Source organism: Euphorbia lathyris, chromosome 2, assembly GCF_963576675.1.
Source record: "Euphorbia lathyris chromosome 2, ddEupLath1.1, whole genome shotgun sequence".
Taxonomy (NCBI): Eukaryota; Viridiplantae; Streptophyta; class Magnoliopsida; order Malpighiales; family Euphorbiaceae; genus Euphorbia; species Euphorbia lathyris.
In genome coordinates this window covers 47,611,824-47,628,482 of record NC_088911.1, presented here as the reverse complement: position 1 = coordinate 47,628,482, position 16,659 = coordinate 47,611,824, and the positions used below count along the sequence as shown (strand labels likewise).

Here is a 16,659-nt window from a genome sequence, read left to right as displayed (position 1 = left end):
AAAATGTACAACATTTTGGTGACTTCTCACTAAAGTGTACAACAATTAATTGTGACCGATTAACGCGAAATCAATGTACCACATTAGCAATTTGACTTTTAATATTTGACCGTCAAAAGTTGTCCGTTCAATGTAAAAATCAACATGCCACATCAACACTTTTGACTTTTAAAAAAGTTAAATTGCTGATTTACCAGCGGTACACTTTAATGAAAAGTCACCAATTATATAATTTTGTGTACAAAATTGAAAATTATACACCAAAATGTGAAAAATGATAGATTATACACTACATATGTACCTTTTTTTTTTTTTTACACTATGCTAGATCAAAGTGTTCACGCCATGCATCCAACACACTGTTTTGCAAGAAAAAACCCGAACAGTTTGATCCAAAAGTATTATATTTTAAAAATAGTAAAATGAACAATTATCCAAAAATATTAACATAAATAATATCAAAACCCAAGCAGACATCTCTAAAATATACCGTAACAAGAATAAGAAAACTATCTTTAAAAAACATCAGTTCAAAGTACCCCAAACAAAATAAGATGTAATATACTATTTTTCTGATGCTAATACCTGGCCAACTCTGTAAAAAGAGTACATTAATGCTTCATACTACACCTAATAAATGGTAAGATCCATTATAACATTAAGTGGATTACATTGAATAACATTTCACAAGAAACCAACTCATCTCTACAAGAATTGCTGCTCAGTGCCCAGAACCAAAATTGAATCTAACAATTCCAGTTTCAACAGAACTGGATGGTCCTGCAATTGGCCCTGCAGAAACAGAATCTTACCCTAAAAGCTTAGTGTAAATGTTGTAGTCAGTCACCGGTTTCATGCAAGTGTATATTCCTAGCAAAGTGTTCGAGTTAGTCGCGACTCATTCAAAATTCTATTTTTTCAGGAAAAGTAGCTCTTCCTGAGTAGACATACTGCATCTCCTCTTTCCACGTCTGCAAAACTGGAAACTATCAGCAGTTGAAGGAAGCTATGGACATTCTTGTTTACACTAAATTACATATCAACTTACCTCGTGTCTAAACGCAATCCTCATATGGGGTACATTCGTCTTATGAATATCATTTCCTTCTGGACCACTTGTAAAATATTTGCTGCCAAGCCAATGCAACTGCAGAAACAACTCCAAGAGAAAGCAGAAACTCATCAATAGATGCCATTACAACACTGGCACAATTACAAGAGGAATTCAAGTATTCAGATATTTGTAGGGAGATTTCTTCCCCGTGTTATGGTCTTTAGAATATTATGCTGAATTTTGGTTATTGCAAGTAAATACTTTAACTTGGCAAGTATTTGAATGAGGTAATTACTAAACTAATTCTGATGCATGCTTGTGGCATTCACCAATTTCCCCACCTTTGCCATATGGGAGAACCCAGATTGATACACTGAATTTCTTGCTATCTCACACAGGTCGCAAGAACTGAGCTTCCACACCTACACAAGGATTACAATTCCGTAACATATATCATCGTGATACAACGACAAAGACAACAAAATAAGATGAACGAACCTTTGCTGCAATGCTATATTCTTCCACCAGCGCTTCCCTCGTTAAATGAATTTGCAAAGGATCATCAGATGAGAGTGAAACATTCATTCCACGCTGAAAGAACATGGGAAATGGGTTTCGATGATAATCCAGGAAAAGAGAATTGTTGCTCAATGGGGACATAGCTAGCCCAACCTGATAATAGGAAGGAAAATTTGCTAATAAATAAACCATTTCAAAGACCTTGGATAGTTAAACTAAAAAGATCAGGATATCATATTTATGATCGACGAACCTAATAAATAAGAGAGATTGTTTAAGCAGGTACAACCCAATCTTCAAATTCACCAAGCGAAGCACCGCCCAGAACTCATTTACCAACTTCAAAAATATAAGCAAATAGGCGAATAACATGTCTCATTAAAGCGCGGTCTCAGTCTCTTAACATTTTTGTGCAAAGTAGCTGACTCTAGAATAAAATAGCTATTGGCCTATTTTGCTTATATTTTTGGAGTCGTCAAATGAGTTCTGGGCGGTCTCAATCTCTTAATATTTTTGTGCAAAGTAGGTGACTCTAGAATAAAATAGTGCTCTTGTAGCTACTAGTCCAAGCATTTTATAGCCACCCAAGCAATAGCATCAAATGCATATATATGAGATGTACATAAGAAATCACCCTACACCCTAACCCAGCTCCCTGACTGGTGAGGGTATTATTTGTACATATACAGCAAACAGACAATGCTGGTTGGCAAGCAGTTATATTCCATAAAGCAACAAGGGTTGTCTTGTGAAGCCCATAAGCCATTATTTAATTCAATGTGAAACGCATGCTATTTAGAGCAAACCTGAGCAAGGTAATACAAATATTGTAAAACAGGAGATTTCCGCAAGTTGATCCCATGAGATATATTATGGCACAAAAGAAAAGCAGCAGCCAAATGGTCAGTCTCACCAGCCTGCACAAATTGCTGAAATTATCAGAAACCCAGGAGTCCAGGTTGATCAAACTGAGATTTATTTTCTAAGAACAGAGAATAACCTCTCCACAATGTGGCCGGAATTTTATGGTTGGCATTCCTTTAGATTCACGAAGCTGGAAATGAAAGGAGAAACATTAGTTAGTTGATTCAAATACCATTAGGCATAATAAGTACCTTTGTCCCTTTTATTTCTTGCTGAAATAAGAACAATAATGAACAACACTGATTTGCAAAAATGCAAACCAACAAAATAAGCTTGCAAATGCAGATCCACTTAACTCTTCCATCAGATTACTTCCAAACGAAGTCATTCATTCTACCAAAATCTGATTTATGTGCATTTGGATTACACATAATAAAAAAATTTGGCTTCTGACAATTTCAATAGAATACTTATGTTAGTTCAAACTTATAAGTATTATCATGTATTCAGGAAATTGTTTTATCAGATAAATTTGTACACATGCACCAGCCACAAGTACACCCTAGACACACGTGCGCACACAAGCACACACAAAAAAAAAAAAAAGGAAGAGCTAAAGCAATAAGGCGTGTTAATATCAAAACTGGCTCATGCAATTATTTGACAATGAAACAAACTCTCCAATAAATTACAGCTGCATCAAAGGAAACAAGTATGTCGCAGAAACCTTATTAAGAGTATATAGGTTGGCATAGCAGTAATAAGCATAATAGGAATAGGCTGGATTGAAATCGTTGGTCCATTCAGCTGGTGTTGGCATGTGCTTAGTTGGACGCCTTTCAGGTTTACTTTCATCATCGACAATATCTAAACCAACAACCTGCATCAAGAAAGATCAATTAACATTTAATGATATAAATTCGTGCATACTCTCTCAAATCTCTCTGTCAGAATGGAAGGAAATGGGCCTTTTCCCTGTAAATATTCACTATTGTGTATCTGTAGTTGTATTCACCCACCTGCATGGATAAGAGTTGGTGGGTGGTTGCAAACGTGTGTAAATTACACATACAATAATGCCGTGGGTTTCATCTGGCCAGTCATCGTTAGATATAAGCTTATTAGAATCTAAGATGGAGATTTAAATCATACTAAGGCTTTAGTCCTAGGGGAATCTAAAGGTAGCATGCCACCGGGTGAGGACACATCTTGGTGGACAGAAGAAGTACGACAAACAGTAAAGAGTAAGCGAGAATAGTGCAGGAGCGATGAGAACTACGAAAAGTACAAAGAGGCTAAAAGGGAAGTAAAGAAGGTCATCCGAGATGCTAGAGCAAAGGTGAATCGGGATCTGTATACAAGATTGGATACGAAGGAAGGGGAAAGAGACATATATAGAATTGCTCGGATGAGAGATAGGAAGACGCGAGATCTCGAAAAAGTTAAATGTGTGAAGGATGTGGACCAAAAAGTCCTAGTTGGAGATAAGGATATCAAGGAACGATGGAGGTCCTATTTTGATAACTTATTTAATGGAGATCGCGGACAAGATGTTGGAGATATAAGTATCCCTCACTATATGATAAATCGTGAATGCATACGGAGAATTCAAAAGGGTGAAGTCAAAATGGCATTAAATAAGATGAGATTGAAGAAAGCAGTAGGACCTAACGGCATCCCTATTGAGACTTGGAGATGTTTGGGAGAGAGAGGAATCGAATGGTTGACGACGTTCTTCAACAAAATTTGGAGAAACAATAAGATGCCATCAGAATGGAGGAAAAGTATCCTAATCCCTTTGTATAAGAACAAAGGCGATGTCCAAGTTTGTGCCAACTATCGAGGAATCAAATTAATGAGTCACACTATGAAACTGTGGGAGCGAGTGATCGAACAAAGGCTAAGGAGGACGATGAAGATCTCGGAAAACCAGTTTGGCTTTATGCCGGGAAGATCAACTATGGAAGCCATCCATCTAATGAGACAATTAATGGAGCACTATCGAAATAAGAAGAAAAACTTGCATATGGTTTTCATTGACTTGGAGAAGGCATATGATAAGGTACCAAGAGAAGTATTTTGGTGAGCCTTAATAAGGAAAGACATTTCGCGGAAATATATTGACATCATAAGGGACATATATGAGGGAGCATGCGAGTGCACGCACCAGTATTGGGAAGACTGAAGAGTTCCCTATTACGATTGGAGTGCATCAAGGTCCTGCACTAAGCCAATTTCTTTTTGCCATCGTTATGGATGAACTAACGAGTTCACTTCAAGATGGTATACCATGGTGCATGTTGTTTGCAGATGATATTGTGTTGGTTGATGAGACGAAAGAAGGCGTGGAGAGAAAGTTGGAACTATGAAGACAAACTTTAGAATCTAGAGGCTTTAAGTTGAGCCGAAGTAAGACAAAATATTTGAAGTGTAAGTTTAGCGGCGATAGGAGTAGGGAGGCAGGGACAATCACCCTAGATGGGAGAGTTGTTCAGGCATCGGATTGCTTTCGGTATTTAGGATCTATTATCCAAACGGATGGAGAAGTAGATGGAGATGTTGCTCATAGGATTAAATCTGGTTGGGCGAAGTGGAAGAGTGCTACGGGTTTCCTTTGTGACCCCGACATGCCTAATAGATTGAAGGGAAAATTCTATTATATGGTACGGAGTGTTGGCCAGTGAAACACTGTCACACTCATAAGATGTCGGTGGCTGAGATGCGTATGTTGAGATGGATGTGTGGTCATACGAGAAAGGATCGGGTGAGTAATGAAATAATTAGGACAAAAGTAGGGGTTACATCTATTGAGAATAAAATGAGGGAAAACCGACTAAGGTGGTTTGCCATGTAAGACGAAGAGCGCTTGATGCGCCGGTTAAGAGGACTGAAGAGTGGCAAAGGGATGTAGTGGTGAGGGGTAGGGGAAGACCTAAGCAAATTTGGAGAGAGTGATCGAGAGTGATATGAGTTTATTGGGGATCGAGGAAAATATGGTAGTGGATAGGACAGAGTGGAGGTAGAGAATTTGTGTCGCTGACCCGACTTGATTTCACGGTTTTATATGATGGTTCATGTTAGCCGACCCCGAATCATTTCGGGACTAAGTACTAAGGCTTTGTTGTTGTTGTAAGGCTTAGATCGAATAAGCCTAGATCTAACATTGTCTACCCAGAGATTAAACAAATTCATTATCCTGGACTAAACAAGAAAAAAGGAAAAGGTTGGAGACTACAAAATACCATGCACAAGACTAAATTTCAGTAAATATATTAAGATCAATGAGCTGATACAATATTGTAACACATTAACTTACCCACATTAGGAACACATGTAGTTGAGGATGAGAGCTTGGATTTACTGTGACTTCAAATAGTGGAATGAAAACATTATCAAGAATAGTCTGAAAAGATTTAACTGTTCCCATTTGCTTGTACACATTGTACAACCGTGGTAGCTGCACATTTAAAAACCGATATTCAAATAAAAACAGAAGAAATATGAGAACAGAGTAAACAAAAAAGCAAGCAACCCAAATAAACAGAAAACTTTTAGGGTGTGTTGGAAAGTGTGCATTTCGAAGCATGTACAATTTCATATCCTTCCCCCTCTAATCCTCTCCATCAACAAACTCTTACAGCCTGCCAGCCTACCAGTATGATGCAGTTGATCTTAAATAATTGCTAGGATACAAACAACATTATTGCAACTCGTTTCTTTGTTGCGCTTTTCTAACAAGTGAATAAATGGCGGATGTATATATGCTGTACTTTTTGGAAGGTTTACATTAATTTGTAAAACCAAACTTGCAGAAAGAGAATACCAGTAAGAGATGAAGGAGAGAATTGTGTATAAATCAAATTCTTAAATTACACCATGAATTCTTGTTGTGCATCAAAATTTTAAATGCTTTGTACACTAGGGTGTAGCTCTCCCTTACTTATAGCCGTCCATCGAAGGCCGAGGGGGACTCAAACTTGACTTTAGATCTCCTAACTCCTGATAGATATCTCTAGCCTTTTACTATAGGACTACAGAATTTATGCAAGTGCAACAACAAAAGTCAAGGAATTATATATATAGAGGCTTCGGCTCGGCAGAACCTCTCAACAGCTCTCGTTCCTTTATGAGGTCCTATCGGGATAGGTAGGCCCAAGCCTTTCCCTTCCCCCCGACCGAGCACACTTCTTATCTTATCCATACGCCCACAGGGATTAAAACTTGAATTCAGATCTCCCAAGTCCTGATAGATATTCACTAGCTTTTTTCTACAGGCTACAGAATTTAAGCAAGTGCAACAACACAAGTCAAGGAATTATTACGGAACCACACTTCTTATCTTATCAATTGAAATGCCTCTATGTCTTAAATAATATCAAACTGATATCAAGCATATGATGCAGCTACCAGAAGAAAAGCAAAGTCATTGTGAATTACCTGGATTAACCAAACCGCATTGTCACTATAAATTGAATTGTTAATAAACCAACTAGCCAGTTGGTCCCATTCGCTTTGCTTCCTTCCATAGATGGAAATCCGGTACTCAGCCATCTGAAAATTGTAGATTGAAAAAACAATCAAGAAGCAAATATGTTTCAGATCAGCTCATCTTGTTTACAACTTCACTATATTTAGCACCTACAATCAACAGAGGCTAGAATGGAAAATTTTCACAATTTTGGCACATTTGACCTCTTTAATTTTTCACAAAATTTGGCACTTGATGATGATCTTGAAAGACACACTGTTAAAAAGGTCCTTTACACAATAAGAGGACATAGTTTGACTACACGCATTTTAACAACAAATTGATTTACTGCTAGTAGAATCATCTATCAATGGTCAACTTCGAAAAAATTGGGGTCAGATGTGACCAAACTAAAGTATAAGGGCCATAATGATAAACTATACCCAGTTCAGGGACCTAATTTTAACTTTTACCATCATAAAGCTGTTAGTTATATCCAACAGTAAAATAAAACAATACAACATCAAATATCAAATATCAGTAGAAGATTTTTTGCACAAAACCAAGGAAATTGAGGACATAACTTCAAATGTCAAGACAGAATCCATCTTTTAACTCAAAATCAAGATTTTGGCTCGGAAGAATTAGAAATTGTGTAGATAGTTTATCTATAATGTGTTATAGCAAAGCTGTAGAAACAAATGCAACTCACTATATATATATATATATATATATTTGTCTTTCATAGTTCTAAATGGCTTTCTTCTCTTCACAAGAGCTCTTGGAAAAAATAGAAGGAACAATTCCATCCCTAGTCCTATAAAGCATTATAGAGAGAGAAGAGACAAACAAAATACAACTATTTTAACCCCTGAATAACAGTTCCCACTGTTAGTGAAAAGCAGGATTTTACCAGATAGCAAAATTTCTAAAAAGAGAAGTTTATCATAGAACAGTAGTGTCCCATAGACTGGATTAAATAGCACGATATATATAAAAAGGAGCATCAAAGAAACGCAAGGATTAGTAGGTAGTATATTAGTTTAAATTACTAATTGCTTTAGAAGCAAGAGGAAGATCAACAAAAATATTACTTCCAATAATTCTTAAGGTGTGTGCAAAACAATACCTGGTATTTGCTTGCCTCCAGATCCAACAGAACTTCTTTTGTAACTTCTGCCAAAAAACGTCCTGCAATTATTCAGTTAAAACATCAGTATATTATTTCCAGTTTTCTAGGGAAAAGTACAAAAATAAACCTTGTGGTTTGGCCGATTTGCAAAAACATTCCCGTGGTTTAAAAGTTTGCAAACAAGAGAGTGGAGTGTGCAGTTTACAAACTCAAGCATTCCAGTAAAAAATTGTTATCATGACTATTTACCCCAAAAAGGAGCAAGTTGGAGCAATTAACTAAACCACAAATATTGTTTAACCGAAAAATTGACTTAGAGATCCTCTAACTGCAAACTTCACAAACCTCAAACCCTTGTTTATAAACTTTTCAACCACGGGACTATCCAAACCACAAAGTTTATTTTTGCACTTTTCCCTTTTTTCTAACATCCTTAAATCAAGAACTTAAAACATCCATATACTGTATCATGGTGCAAAAATTAAGGAAATATCCATATATATACATATCGATTTAAATACCAATATCTTTTTCGGGAAACACTATAGAAGAATAAATACATGATATTGAAGTAATATAATAACAAAAAGAAAAAAACATACTACCCATAAAGGATTATGCATTGTGAATAAATATCACCTGATATCAGAATCTGAATTACATGAAAATACATTTTATAAACATAGAATTTTATTAATTAATGAGGGAAAACTTGTAAAAAGTTTATAATTGATAAGAAAACACCCCCTATTTATAAGTTACTTGGTTTCACAGTTTCATGTTAGCCGATCCCGAATCATTTCGGGACTAAGGCTTTGTTGTTGTTGTTGTTGTTGCTGCTGCTGCTTGTGCCGCAACAATATAAGTAGATGATATTATCCTTGATATCACATCGAATTTCTAGTACAAATTTCCGCCTTCCACTTGCTAAAGATTGATATTGCGAATTTGTAATCAATTCATAGTATTAATCCCAAGTCATGCAGGTATGGTAATATGTTAGCACACTGGGAGGACAATTCGACATGCACTCAATATTCATGCAAACATCTTCAGAGCATCCTCTTGATGGAAACTTAAAGAAATCATCACTTTCAGATATCCTTTGATTAACATGTTTAGCATTATTAAGATGTGACATTTGAATATATTTCCGCTTGTTTGTGTTCACATGGCATAGGATATGCATTTGTTGGTTCATAACTAGAAATAAATTGAAACCAACTATCAACAGAGGAATGCACAAAATAACTATATGAAGGTGTTCAAAACGTTCTTTGTTCATCTCCAAGCCCAAAATAAGTGAGAAATCTTGCAATTTTCATTAAATTTTATACTTCTACTCTTTTATTTCTTCTCTATGCCCCATTTCCCCACTTCTTAATCCATGATCTTCATCGTATGGCATGTGGGAATTGCTTTACAAGAAAAGGACCTATAAAGTTAATTTCTTTCTTATCAATTTTCTTATTCCATTATTTTTTAGATTTTTTTTTTCTCATTTTCTTGTTAAAAAATCTCTTTTAGTTTCAAATTTAATTTTTTATTAAGATATTCTTTTACATGAGGGCGAGCCTTGGCGCAACGGTAAACGTTGTTGTCGTGTGACCAAGAGGTCACGGGTTCGAGTCTTAGGAGCGGCCTCTTACCAAATAAATTGGTAGGGGAAGGCTTGCCCCTAGTACACCCTTGTGGTGGGACCCCTCCCCGAACCCTCGCTTAGCGGGGACGCGTAGTGCGACCGGGCCGCCCTTTTTTTTTTTTATATTCTTTTACATATTTAATACTCCCTCCATTACCTTATATAGGTCATTCTAGCAAATTAGTTTTTTCCCCAAATATAAGTCATTCTAGGATTCCAAGAATTTTTAGTTTAGTTTTTTGGTCCAAGCATTAAATTTTTTGTCTTGGTCCATGTGTTTTTTAATATTCCAAGGCTTATTCCCCAACCATGATATGAGAGAGATTTTTTTTTTTTTTTTTTTTTTTGGTAGAAAGAGAGGATTTTTTTTTAGTTAACCAATGTAAATTTATTAATTTGACTCTATTAATTGTATTTCTTAATTTGTGTGTAGTGAAATATTTTTATGTTTCAACAATAATATTGATAATTCCATAATATATACTTTATGTTGGAAATTCTTTCAACATGAAAACATTTCATAAAATACGTACATTTTATGATATTTAGGTATATCATCCGAAATATTGCTAAAAGGACATACAATTTCTGTAACTCTTCAAACATAATATCTCCATGCTTATATTCACAGAAATTTGGGTACTTAAGCCCAAGCCTTAAATAGTAAAATATATCCACAAGAACATAACATAACATAACAAATAAATGGAACAGTCATAGTTATTTAAGGCACACTAAGGCGCAAAGGGGTCCTGGAGCCTTGGCACAAGGCGCGCGCGCCCGAGCAACACGAGGAGCACAAAAAAAATCATAAATTAATAATACTAGTCACAAATAGTCAAATACCAATAATAAAACCATAAAATGCATGAGTTAAGTTCTAGTTAACTACTAAGGCATAATCATAAACTCATAATACCGACTTAAAAGTTAAAACTAAAGACCAAACTTCAACTTCAAATCATTAATAACACTAATAGTCTTCTTGACTCTAGAAAACAACAAATCTTTAACTTCCTAGTCTTCCTTGCTTCTTGAATAAGGTTCCCAATCTCATCATCATTGTCACCTTCCTCATGAAGGTAATCATCATCTACAGAGTCGGGTTCATCATCTATAAAAGGCATTTTACCCTTATCTTTCGCCTTAGCCTTAAGCCTAACACTTGAACTAGATGCATCGATACTTTGTTTCTGCCATTTTCTTTTATTTTCTAAACTAATCTCAGCCATTCATCTTATTTTTAATCCATGGCTGATAATAAAAGAATTTAATAAACCCAAAATACCCTAAACAGCCCTAACGAACCCGAGGCGCGCCAAGGCGCACGCCTAGCACCTGGCTCAAGGCGCTGTAAGGCGCGCGCCTAGCTGACAGCGCCCGCCTCTGTCATCCAGAGCCTTAGCTGAGGCGCGCCTCTAATAACTACGGGAACAGTAGAAAAATCGCGTTACTTGCATGAAAATACTAAAAGGAAGACAGAGTAAGTGAAAACAGACATATAGAATACGCGATGTTATTCATACAACTCTGAATTTAAGTTCCTTTTTTCATGTTTCTACCAGAAGTAGATTCTGATTCTCATTACGCACATACAAAAATTGGTAAACAATATGTATTTCCCTAATCAAAAGGAAAATCAAGTTGTTTAAACTGCCTAACTACTAAATTGCTAGTCATTCTCCAGACCAGTAAATAGTCAAACAGAGACAAGAGACAACTACTGGCAATAACCAGGCCATTGGCTATGACCGATTCTCCACAAGCACCATAAATTCCCTTTTCATGTACTACAAATGGGAAAAAAAAAATTAAAATATTTTCCAATGCACTCAAAAAACATTTATTTTTATTATTTTCATCGTTTCATGATAAAAAAAGAAAATATGCATCTTCTAGTAAAACGACTTTTGACATGAACAAACATTATTTCCAGGACCAAAAAAAAATTCTTATGATTAAGGAAAAAGGGAACTAACAAATTCATCTAATATTAAGAAAGTAATAAAACACTAACCTTGAATAAGATTGTCCTGCTTTAAAAATATCTCCCTAAGTCTACTTTGTCCACAGGGATTGTACTTAAGATTAAATTTGTCAAATCTATGAAAGGTACTTTTATCAGCATGGACGTCCAATAAATCAACATTCAAATCATACCTGAAGTGAAATGGTAAAAAGAAAAATTAGGAATCAACAGAAAAGCTTCTGAAAGGCTAAAAAAAAAATCACAACACAACACCAGTATATACCCAGTCAAGTCCAAACTTTCAAAGACTTCCTTCAGTGTCATGTACTTTCCATCTCTGAATATAACAACCTGATAATAATATGTCAAGCAATACAAAAAGATTATTTCCTCTTGACAGAAAAAAGCAAGTACATATGTTCCAATTAAATTAAGGCAGTAGCCCAACATGGAATAACTTTTGAGAATCAGAATATACCTCATCAGGTTCCTTTCTCAGCTTTGATTTGATGAAGCGGAGGAGATGCTTCTGGTTCATGCAAGCAGAATGATGCACATGTGTATCAACTTTTCTAATATTGTAGAAATCACGGTGTGGTGCACTCTTTTGAGCCAGAAACTCCCTATCTGCATTTACTAACAGATGAAGGCGGAATTTCTGTATCACATTCAGATATAAGTTCCAAGAAGAAGCCCAAGTAATGAAAACACTAGTCTGAATGACATTTGAAACAAGCTACCTCCTCAAGAAATCGGAGTCTGTGATGGCATGCAGTGCGAACATTGCCAATTGATGTGATTCTTAAGAGGTGGTGCAAGTCAGTAAAGAATGCCGTTGCATCAGCAACTGGGAAGAGTTCAACAGTGTCTGAAAAAAAATAAAAATAAAATTAAAGGCCTTACTTATTCACATAAACAAAAAATTTACTTTCTAAATATAAACCACAACTGATATTGTATAAAACACATAATTCTACCATCTTTCAACAGCTTGATTAAACATGGCATCTCAAGTCTATCAGAATTATCGTTTGCAACATTTTACCCTACCATCATCTATATTGCTTCATGATAATATTCAATTTCCCATCATCTATGGATTTTGAGATTCATTAACTAGTTTCTTCTGATGTTTGAATGTGGCATCAAAACTGTATACTTTAGTTATGCTATGTAAGGTCAAGAAACTTAATAATGTTGGCAAAAGAGATGCAACAACTAATCCGAACTGATATTATATAAAGAACCAACTCTCAAAACATATAATTCTACCATCTTTCAACAGCTTGAGTTTAAAACATGGCATCTCAAGTCTATCATAATTATTGTTTGCAACATTTTAACCTACCATAATCTCCATTTCTTCATGATAATATTTAATTTCCTGTCATCTATGGATTTTGAGATTCACTAATTAGTTTCTTCTGATGTTTGAATGTGGCATCAAAACTGTATACTTTACTTTGCTACCTAAGGTCAAGAAATTTAATAATGTTGGCAAAAGAGATTCCACAACTAATCCAAATAGCAATAGGACAACTTTTCAAGATCATGAACTCCATTAAATTCACTATATCCGAGTAAATAAAATAATTTTGAAGGCCAAGTGTGAATATAGTCAAAACATAGATATTTTTCATGATTAAATTAATGTCAAAATTCAGAATGAAGGAAAACCACATCTAATGGCTTTACTTTTACAGTAAAAGGCTTTGAACAATGATGAATTATGAGTACAAAATGCAATTTCTCAACAACTTACCAGTTTCACTAGCATAAACACGTACAACCCCATCTTCCATCCTAAAGTGATGCTGCAAAATTTTAAACTTCTTATTAGATAAATGAATAGCTTCACATCTATGTTTACACTTATACACACTGTAACAGAAATGAAGTGCGGAAGAAAGTCTTCCGAGAACTTCAAGCAGCAGAAAATAACATACTGTAGTTGCTGGGACAGGTTCAAAGTGGAATGGATCAGACTTTAAACTTGGTGAGTTAGATTCAGCCACAGCTAGCTTCTCCCATGGAGCAAGCTCTTCCCGGTATAAGTACTTATTTCGCAAATCCAAGCTCTCACGGATCATCTTCCTTACTTCTTCTTCTTCTACATTTACTGATTCTGAATAGAAGATTTTATATAAATAGAACATTTCCTAACTGTCAATTTACTGATTCTGAATAGAAGATTTCATATTAATAGAACACTAGCCAACTGTTAATCATCTGCCAATAAATTCAATTTTCAAACAAGTTCATGCAGTGCACTTAATTGAATAAATTATGTCGAAGTAGTAAATTTTTTGAATAAAATAAGTAACTCCTCCAATCAAATTGAGGTTTTGATCATATGAGATAAGTAACAGAACCTGTAAAATAGTTAAGAGATACAAACAACACCTACCATGCACTGAAGTTCTTGGAGGTAAGATCAAGGCAGCGAAAGAAGATTCATTCCCCACTTGATGCACTGAAGGTGCATCTACCTTTCTATCAAGTGGACTGACACCAACTATTGCTTCACCTCTAGTATCCCTAAGATTCTGATCTTGACTATCGCTACAACCATCACTTCCAAACGGTAAAGTCGAGTTTTGTACTTTTGAATCAACCTCCTGCAGCTCATTTACAACAACATACCATGTTGGTTTTAAATTCTTTGTTCTCACTAATTCCATAAATTGAGCTAAATTTAAATGAAATGCAAAAGAGGATAAAAGCTTTTAGTGTTCCCACTGATTGTTCAGGGGAATAATGCTGATAGAATCAGTAGACTGCTTTCTTCTACTTTTCCCTAAGATTATTGCAAAAGACACCATGAATCACGATGACCAATAGCATGAGCAACCAAACTGCAGGCAGTTGTATCATATACTTGGCAAAGAATAAATGTCAATCATTGGGAACCAGTTATAAGCAAACACATTTAATAAAACCAGAATCTGAAATGGGAATACATTTTTATAATCAGCAGAAGATTCCATGTTTCCATTGCTGAAAAGAACATCATCTTCATCAGCAAAAACTGTTGTTTCCTCGTCAGAATCCCCCGTACTGTCAAAGGCATTGGCACCAGGGGATCTCGGAGTTAGCCTGCCAAGAGATGCCATCCTTGTAACTGAACTAGAGTAATTAGCAGACTTAGTCTCTCCTGCACAAAGCAAGATCCAAACAAACTTATTGTCGCCAAAATTCAAGGATAAAAGCACAACATAGCCCCAGATCCTGATTTGTTTTAGGAACAGAAAGCACAGAACTTCTATAAGCCCTCAATATAAATATTATACAGAAAAACAACTCAACAATATCAGCTAGTAGCTAGGAAAATAAGTAATTACCAAATACCAATATTGGAATCAACTAACAAAATTTCCAGGGCTTTCCCGTTTCCTAGTATAATTCCTAAACTCCATCATGGTTTTCAAAATCATCAAAACCTTTTATAAGCATTTTCAACCATGAGTAGAAGTTTCATTCAAATATCGATGCTAATTTCAAACTTTAGGCAATCTCTTGCACATCATTAACTGCTAAACGCTATCTCAAACATTGGTTGTTTCAACGGTGGAACATATTAGAATTAAAAACATAGGTTCACTGATCCAGATCGATTTCACTAACAAAATAAATGAAGTTGAGAAGCCACTAAACGGCATCCTGTGAGATTTTAGCCACTGCGGTACTATGACCAATACCAAATATATCGTTTCTGCTGGCTAAACACTTCCATTTTTCAATCACAAAAATTTACAAAGTAAATATAACCAGTTATCACAACTTTTAGACGCAAAACTTAGTAAACCGGAATTCCTATGCAGCTATTTGAAACTCACCATCTCTAGAAGATGTTTGAAGCGGAGGCAGTCCAGTGGGAATGAAATTAAGCCTATCCCCATGACTCTGACCGCTAAACCTCGTAGATTGCTGACCAAACTTCATATCCTGATCGAACCAATTCTTGTTCAAAACCACATTAGGCATCGAAGACGATATCTTATAATTCCGAAGTAGCCTTTGATCATCCAAAGACCTCGCTACACTCTCAGTAGCCATATCCCTATTTGAACCGTACACTTGATCATCATCTCCATTGATATCCTCCTCATACTCCTCCCCGGAATCCTCTCCATTGACAACGGACTGTTTTTTAAACCTTCTAGGATAAGTATGGCGTATTTCGATAAGACGATCGAGGACTTGGTCGACGGTCCGCTTGTGAATATAAAATGCGGATATTGCCATCAAGGAAGCTCCAACTAGAGCAGCCATGGCAAGCTGCAGAGATGAAGACGGCGAATCCATTATGAAACGTAAACGCCGTCTAGTGAAAGAGGCGAGTAGAAATGGAGTTCTTCTGTGTTTCCTGGTTGGGCGATGATGAGTGAAGATAATGCGCTGAGAAAGGCGAGCGAAATGAGTCAGAGAGCAAGTAAATGACTATGAAGTGCACCAATTTCAATTTTCCTAGACGTTAGCTCGTGACCTGCACAGAGAACACGTATCGTACTAATATTCGTAACTAGGGCTGGATGGGCTGGGCCATGCTGTTCCAAATAGGGAAAAAGAGGAAATTACATGTAAAATCAAATTTGAAATTTTTATTAGAATTTTGTCAAGTATACATTTTTTTTTTTGAGTTTGAAAAAAATAAAAAACTACCACTTTTCAGGTTTGAAAACGTGGTAAGCCACAATTTTTAAAAAAAAAACATATGCTAAAACCATTTTTATTATTCAACTACTTGACATTTTAAGAAATTCTTTATAAATATAAGATAATTGTAAATAGTTAGATTAATAATGACTAATATGTAACTTACCCTAGGGAAAATTACACAGAAATTCATCTTTCAAAAACTATTTACAACTATGTCAAGTCATGATTTTGGATTATGTCAAACTAGTAAAATCAGTACTCTTAATATATTTTAAGGAATAGAATTTATAAATTATAACTCTATAATATATTTTCTAGAGTTTATAATTTATGAATTGGAGTCCAGATTTTT

General features: G+C 35.5%; 1 protein-coding gene across 1 annotated transcript; it reads right to left on the bottom strand.

Moving 5' to 3' along the window:
- Window positions 1–430: 430 nt before the first annotated feature.
- Window positions 431–16,115, bottom strand: LOC136218082 (probable AMP deaminase). The gene is made up of 19 exons (XM_066004827.1): window positions 15,485–16,115; window positions 14,609–14,802; window positions 14,056–14,266; window positions 13,595–13,773; window positions 13,411–13,462; window positions 12,389–12,516; window positions 12,127–12,306; window positions 11,932–11,999; window positions 11,697–11,839; window positions 8,035–8,096; window positions 6,875–6,988; window positions 5,754–5,894; window positions 3,165–3,317; window positions 2,574–2,627; window positions 2,380–2,490; window positions 1,553–1,726; window positions 1,396–1,476; window positions 1,049–1,147; window positions 431–971 (listed from the first exon to the last, which is right to left on the bottom strand). Exons 1-19 carry the CDS (start codon window positions 15,951–15,953, stop codon window positions 903–905), a joined length of 2,682 nt encoding a protein of 893 aa, XP_065860899.1. The 5' UTR covers window positions 15,954–16,115; the 3' UTR covers window positions 431–902.
- Window positions 16,116–16,659: the final 544 nt, after the last annotated feature.